General features: G+C 46.4%; 1 protein-coding gene across 4 annotated transcripts in view; it reads right to left on the reverse strand.

Moving 5' to 3' along the window:
- Positions 1-5,685, reverse strand: part of AMPD2 (adenosine monophosphate deaminase 2) — a 60,209-nt gene extending 54,524 nt beyond the window's left edge. Inside the window, exon 1 of one of the 4 annotated variants that reach the window (XM_032218063.1) lies at positions 5,439-5,685. In XM_032218063.1, coding sequence (XP_032073954.1) covers positions 5,439-5,448 — 10 coding nt within the window. In that variant the 5' untranslated portion in view covers positions 5,449-5,685. Of the gene's footprint in view, positions 1-2,999; positions 3,129-5,406 lie in introns of those variants that run through there. The other 3 variants (XM_032218065.1, XM_032218064.1, XM_032218062.1) reach the window with 3 other exon arrangements.
- Positions 5,686-7,723: the final 2,038 nt, after the last annotated feature.

The following is a 7,723-nucleotide window of genomic DNA, read 5'->3' on the forward strand; positions in this document are numbered from 1 at the left end:
GGGAAACACAACAGCCACTCGGTCTTGTCCGGGTTGAGTACCAGTTTGTTAGCTCTCATCCAGTTCTTAACGGCCTCAAGACCCTGGCTCATCACGTCCACCACTTCATTGAGTTGGCACGGGGCGGACAGATACAACTGCGTGTCGTCCGCGTATTGATGGTATTTTATCCCGTGCCTCCGAATGATCTCGCCCAGCGGTTTCATGTATATGTTAAATAGTAGGGGGGATAAGACCGAGCCCTGCGGCACCCCATAAGTTAGGGGCCTCGGGGACGATCTCTGCCCCCCAACCAACACCGACTGCGACCTGTCCGAGAGGTAGGAGGAGAACCACCGTAATACGGTGCCTCCCACTCCCACCTCCCACAGTCGTCGCAGAAGGATACCATGGTCGATGGTATCGAAAGCCGCTGAGAGGTCAAGGAGAACCAGGATGGACGCATGGCCTCCATCCCTGGCTCTCCAGAGATCATCGGTCAATGCGACCAAAGCGGTTTCTGTGCTGTAACCAGGTCTGAAGCCGGACTGGAAGGGGTCAAGATAACTAGCTTCCTCCAAGGACCGTTGAAGCTACTTACACTCTGCTAACTTCTCTTTCCAAATGCTAAAGTGTAAGTTCTTCAAGGTAGACTAGGTCAAGAAATAAATACCACAAGAATTGCTAGAATTTTACTTTAGTGTTAAAAAGGTATAACAGAATCTTGAAATCCTGTTGATATGCTCCCTCTCTGCCCTGCCCCACCCCCTAGAGCAAAAAGAATCCAGACAGGGCAATGAGTATCTTTCTCGCTCACTCCCACTTTACTGGCTAAGCCAGTGTTTACTTAATAGTTGTGGAATATTTTCTCCTTCTCCTAGCTAGGAAATAGCTATTCACTTTTTAAAAAAATGTTTACTATGTTGTCTCTACTCAGTGGTATTTCCAGGCAGTTTTCTTATGGAGCTGTTTTATGGTTAGTACTATTAGAACAGCAATTCCGAAAGAGTGATTTATGAATCAGCAATGGCCCATGAAGGCCCACCATGTAGTCTACCTGTCTTGCCACAGTGATTAGTCAACTGGCCACACAAGAAGCACACTTACTCCTTTCCATCTTTTGCATTCAGTGGCAGTCAGCTGCTCCATGAAAATGGATCAATAGCTAAAACCTGTTTCATTGAAGCAATAATGCTTCAAAACACCGACAAAAGTAAAGTAGTCTCAAGTACAGTTACTATGAATGTATATGTAATGTGACAAGTGGAACTACAGTATGTTCACACAAAAACAACTGAAGAAAAAGCCAAGAGAAAATACAATACAGTAATTTTTTAAAAACATATTGTGTAAATGTGGTGTACATCTAAGTTGTGTGTGTGTGTATTTTACATGTTTGTTAATAAATTTTTTAAAAAAAATTAAATAAAATAAAAAAACAAAAAAACCCAAACATTTTCATTGAGTGAAAGAACCCCTGACTCCTAGCTGTTTGAGTTTAATATAAACTTTCATGCTGTTAAAAACAAAAACGTAAGATTTTTTTAAAATCTAATTGGGTGGTTCCTGCATTTTCTGAACATTTATTTAGTGATATATGATTGTCTAGAATTTAAGAAACACTGCAGCAAGAAGCACCCTGCAGATCCTCCAGTAGGCTTAAACAAATTATGAACCGTGCCTTCTTAGCTACACAACCTGGGAAGATGAAAACATGGGCACCTTACAATCACTGTAGAGCCATCTTATACAGATCATTAGAATGCAGTTAATTTATACAAGTTGGTTATGACTGTTTATTACACACACACATACACACAAATGACTACCTGCCATTCATAATATCTCATCTACCTATAATGTAAAACATGCTCTCACCATTTACTCTGGACAGGTCTGGCTCAACTAAAGATCTGGATCTTAAAAACAACTACAAAAGCCATTGAACAGATTTCTGCTCATGTTATTCAATTTAAATAAACAATTGTTTATTCAACCAGCACATCTCATGAAAAGCTTCCCCAAGTCAACTGTGAGAAGTGTGTATGAAGGAATTATGGCATCAAATGTTTTTTGGCACCACCTGTCATTTTTGTGCGATTGGCCCAAGTACACATAAAAGAAACTACAATAGCAGTAGACTTATATACCGCTTCATAGGCCTTTCAGGCCTCTCTAAGCGGTTTACAGAGAGTCAGCATATTGCCCCCAACAATCTGGGTCCTCATTTTACCCACCTCGGAAGGATGGAAGGCTGAGTCAACCCTGAGCCGGTGAGATTTGAACCGCTGACCTGCTGATCTAGCAGTAGCCTGCAGTGCTGCATTTAACCACTGCGCCACCTTGGCTCAGAAGCTTTATCCTAATGTCTTTTACAGAAGGTTCATAGTAATGATTTCTAGTTTATATTACACAAACAGCTGCCATTAGGATGAGGACTGTGAAAAATTGCCAGGTCTCCCTCCCAAATTTAATGGCCCCTTTTGCACACATTACAACAAATTCCCAGAAATCCTAGGTAGCTTGAGGATAGGTAGGAAATTGCAATAGATCTGGAGCTCTCCAGGTTCATCAAAGCTGCCAGTATGCACAAAGAGAATGGCGCATGTGTATTAAAGGGAGGACAAAACACACCACATTATCTACACCTCCAGCTGCAAACAAGAAATCCTTTCTTTTAGTTCTTCCAAGGGCTGCCATTCCACACAAAGTTACCATGGGTACCAGAATGAACCCAGGAAAACTTATTCCTGAATTTTAAAAATTCAGAAGTGCTGTTAAGCATTCAGCAAGGAAGCAACCACCATCTTTCCTGTTTGAATAAGCACACCATAAAAAAAAAACCGGAGGGAAATGAATAAAAAGAAACCTGATTGCCAGTTTCTCTATCCTTTAAAGAGAACTTGAATACAGGAAAGAAGCAATGGCAATTAATTTCGTGACGAATGCATCATCTCCGCTTTCTCCCGCACATAATAGAAGCCAGCGTGAAGCTGGGGAAGCAATCCACAGATGCTCACCTCCTGGGCTGGGAGCCTGAAGGCTGGCCCGCTTCCTCAGTGGGGAGCCGCTCTTGGGGGGACCGACACCAGAGGACATTTTGCTCACTCCCGATGCTCCGCAGAAGTCTTGCAACCGGTGTTGCTGCAGCCACCGTGCTCCAAAAGAAGGCGGAGACAGTGTCGGGTTCGGCCCCTGCTATTGATTGATGGAGGCGCGTGGGAAAGACATAGGAACTTACGCAGAGCCGGAATGGATCGGGGGTCTCTCTCTCTCTCTACACCCCCCCCCTCGCAATTCGCCGGTTGACGTTCCTTATATACTTAACAAGGCAATAGAGCTTTTCATGCATTGATGGCGTGGCTCGGCGGACCTTTCGGTGGTAGGCTTTGTAAGACCCTCCCACCGCTCCTGCAGCTGAACAAGAGCATGATACTGCATTCTCCTTAAAGGGGTGGGGGGAGCCACAAATGCTTATAAGGTCATAACAGCCAGTCCTAGTCCCCTAACTGCTTTCACTAATATTCTCCCTCCCACATTTGCTTAGGCACCGCAGACAAGATGCTATAAATTTGCCGGCTGAGAGGGCGCCAAAGGAGCCTCTCTCAAACCCAGGAACTCTGAATGCCACCAATCCACACACCCCACCCCACCCCACCAAGTGTGCGTGCGTGTGTGTTCTTGCGACCTTTGGCGCATCAAGGTGGCAGCCTTTATCCTCCACGATCAATGGAATGATGGCTCAACATGCTGGAAGAAGCCCGCTTTACACACTAGTAAGAGCCTGGCTTGTTTAACCCCATTCACATCGCAGACAGAATCATTAACCAAGTGGGCTGGGTTCACTACAACTCCGCGTTCACCGGTGGACTAGTTTAGTTGCCCTGTTGGGTGACATACACAAACCCCTCAATCAATTCGGAGCAATTTCTTTGCTCATAAATCGCGCTAAAACATTAAAGCCACGAATCGACCCATAATTCGACCGAGTTAAGAGCTTAAGCAAACCGATTTAAGAGGGAGGCGTCTCCTGGTTTAAAGAAAGCGGGAAACGGTTCAAATTACACTTTGGCTGCCTCCATGACGTTGAAAAGACGTGCGTGGATTTTACACGTACACCGCACTAGCCGATGCCGTGATAATTTAAACTGTTAAAAAAAAGGCGATGGCTTTTAAATGCAAAGACTGCGCTTTGGCCCCATCAGCTTTTTTGAAGCCTTCCTTTCAACCGGAAGCGGCCTACTTGGTGACGCCCTAGCAGCCTGGGAGTCAGGGCCAGCGCTCGTGGGGCGGGGAAGAAGCCAGAAAGGGCTTCTCCCACCGAGGCCCCATCTCCCTGTCGGGAAAGCGCCCGTGGGCGCCCTAGGCCGGCATCGGAGCGGATTCGAAAAAGCCGCTTCTTCCCGCTCGGCCCGAGTTTCCCGGGGCCTTGGCTGGAGATGCCCAGCGCGCAGACGCTCCGCCTACGGCAAGGGAGGCGGAGACTTTGCAAGCGGGGTGCTAATTCAAGCTGAGCCTCCTCCTGATTCGTTGGCAGAGCGGCCGGCGTGACGAGGCCGCTGCACCCCGGGAGAGTAACGCGCCTTCTTAGGGAAGAAAGTTATCTCCCGGCTGGTGCGAGAAGCCGGGTCAGGGGGAGGGAAGGGAAGCCAGCTGTAATCTGGGAAATGGCGCCCGGAGAGGCTGCTGATGTTATCGCTTGCATGGACTTCCAAGTCAATATTTGTTTTCCCGCAAACCGGGACCCCCAGCGACGTTTATAACATAAAGGTCGTCGCCTGCTCCTGACTCCTAAATAAATGATTTAACGCGGCTCTCCCGGCCTTAGTTTCGAAGAAACTGAGCTACCGATAAAGGAGAATATTTGTAGTTTAGGGTTGGCATGAGGGATCCTTGGGTGTCTCTGAGCTTTGTTTTCTTGCAGACGTTTCATTACCAAACGAGGTAACATCACCAGTGCTAGCTCAAAGTGAGCAGCGCTAACGAAGCGTGGAGGGACGGTAACCCAGAAATAAAGCCCTTTTTGCCCGTGGCGTCCACATTTCCACACTCGGCCACTTTCCGTCTTGCCGAACGACTTGCTAAACTTTCAGCGGCTTAAAGTGGTCTTCGGGTTGCTTCTAAAAGAGACCCCCTCACCGGCGTTGTTGGCGCCTCGGAAACTCCCGAGGACGGTGGACTCTGATGGGATAGGCAAGAGGATGGAACTAAGAACTTTCCAGCCCGGAGGATGCGCGCAGCGTGGCTCACAGAGAACAGGCTGGTGCCTCCCCTAATCGTCGGCGCCTGTAATACCCCGAGCAGCAATTAGGAGAGATGGAAGGTGGAAAAAAAACAGATCGAGGTAGCAGCTGGAAGAAGGCGATTGGGCAGAGGGAAATAAGTGACGGGAGAAGGAAAAGAGAAAGGAGCTAGTCCGGAACTTACTTTGTTTCAAAACAGCGAAGGGTCTTCCCTACCTGAAGCCATCCTACTGCTGGCTGAGAGGTCCAGTAAGTGAAGGCCCAGCTGTTTTCCCAACTAAGCAAGGAAATCGGGCAGAGGGCAGCCCCCCCGCCGGCGCCAGGCGAGGCTGAGCGGGTGGGTTGCACAAGCACTTCCTGGTCCAAGGGTCCACAGCTCGGCTCAGCACAGCTGGCAGGTCTTGGCTGGAAGATGGAATCCCAGTCTGGCTGCTGTGGTCCCAGCACTGATGGGCCCTCCTCTCTCCTCCTTGGCCGGGTCCGGAATAGCCTGTGCTGACCGGTAGGCGGGGAAAAAAATAAAAATAAAACAGCTGTTCCTGGAGCAAAGAGGAAGCCGGTCTTAGGCGTGGGCTGCCGGGACTGCCCCGCGAAATTAAATCCCGGCGGTCAGAGTCTCCGCGCAGTGCTGGAAGCGAACCGGGTCAGCGTTTAAGGTTGCCCGAAGCACAGCACCATCTTGCGGCAAAAATGGAAAACTCTTAGCAATTACGAAAGGAAAAACGCCCGGCTCAAATTTCTTGAGGAATTATTTGGTGTTTTCTGAGGACCTACCCTGGTGACAGATGTTTGTAATGTTTAAGGTGTGGAGAAAGAAGACGGGGGGGGGGGGTGTCTTACAGTCAATCCTTTCTTATCAATCCTAAACACAAATCAGTGGGATAGGAATGAGAACAAGATCACTGCAATGTTTTCGAAGGCCCAGTACTTTAAGGAAACATAGGAGAATGACCTTTGAACCTAAAAACTACATCACACCAGAATAATGACAAAAAAGGTCCTCAAAGTAACCAGCTGCAATGAAATGGCACTGCAGATAAATTACCAATGGTTCAAAAATGTAAATTCATGTTAAGACGTTGCACAGCAAGTGAGAAAGAATAGCTGTTGGATCCTGATAGCAATAAATGATTCATTTCATTTTTAATCAAGAGGCAGCCCTGTATAAATATTGTATCAGCAATAATTCAAAGATTGGTTGTTTACTTCTAGCCACATCAGTAGTTTTCCAACTCTCAGGATTGATAATTTTATCAGGATTAACCTTTGGTTCATTTTTTTTCATTCTACAACTGCCCTGTGGAAATAGCTGTATAGTACTACATATGCAACCAAGCAAAGTTTGTGGGGATGAAGTTGGAATAGATTACACTTTGGAATTATGCCCATATCTCATCTCATTTTAATATTAAAGAATTACATTCTTGACAACAAAGCTGTTTCTTTCTGGACCAGCTGCAGTTTCTGGATGGTCTTCGAAGGCAGCCCCAAGTAAAGCACATTGCAGTAGTTCACTGAGAGGTCTGATGACTAACAAAGAACAGTGGCTCCCAGGTTCATGAACAGTAACTACTGGTGACCAGGTGGAGTTTTGCAAAGGACTTCCTGACTGCAGCTGCCAACTGTTTTTCAACAGGAACCATGAGGGCCCAAAAGGAACTGCAAATTGCACGCCAAGTCTGAGGAGGCAATTCCTCAAACCAAAAATGGAAACTTCCCCTTTCTGGGTAAGTCCACCCCTACCTCCCCACCCCCACAAACCCACATCCACTAAGTCTATGCCTGGACTATGCTGAAGACTGTTCTTTCCTATCCAAGCAACCACAGTCTCGAGACATTAACACAGAATGTTGGCAGTATTACTTGGACAGCCAGGACAGAGGTATAAAATTTAGTACCATTTAGTACCAGCTGTGCCCAAGTGATTTCACCTGGCCAAATTATTTCACTCCATTTATTAAAAGCAGGGGGGAGGGGGGATGGAACCCTATGGCACCTCCCTATGATAAGGTTTAGGATTGGATTGTTCACTTCCCACCAATGCATTTGGAACCAATCCCAGTGAAAAGAGAGGCACTTTTGTAGCCACTGCTTCCAACTGCCAACTTTTTGAGCTGGTCCAGAAGTATACTATGGCTGATGTTATTGAAAGCTGCTGAGAAATCATGGAGGACTCAGATTAACATACAAGCTCCATACTGTATTCTCCATTGGTCATCAACAAGTGAAACCAAAGCAGTCTTGATACTATGACCAAGACTGAATCCACACTGGAAGGAGCCTAGATAAGGTTCTTTGAAGTTTAGTCTTCTTACAAGACTTTGCACCTGGATTTTTAAAAGCATCCTGACATTTAAGAAGGAAAACTTTCCTTGTCATTTAATTTAATAGCAGGGAAAACTTTACTTGATAATGTTCATTGATTGGCTTTACTATGTCATATGATTTGTTTGTTTTGACATATTAGTCCATTACACCATTCAGCAGCTCATGCTCATAGG

The sequence above is a fragment of the Thamnophis elegans genome, chromosome 5, assembly GCF_009769535.1.
Source record: "Thamnophis elegans isolate rThaEle1 chromosome 5, rThaEle1.pri, whole genome shotgun sequence".
Taxonomy (NCBI): Eukaryota; Metazoa; Chordata; class Lepidosauria; order Squamata; family Colubridae; genus Thamnophis; species Thamnophis elegans.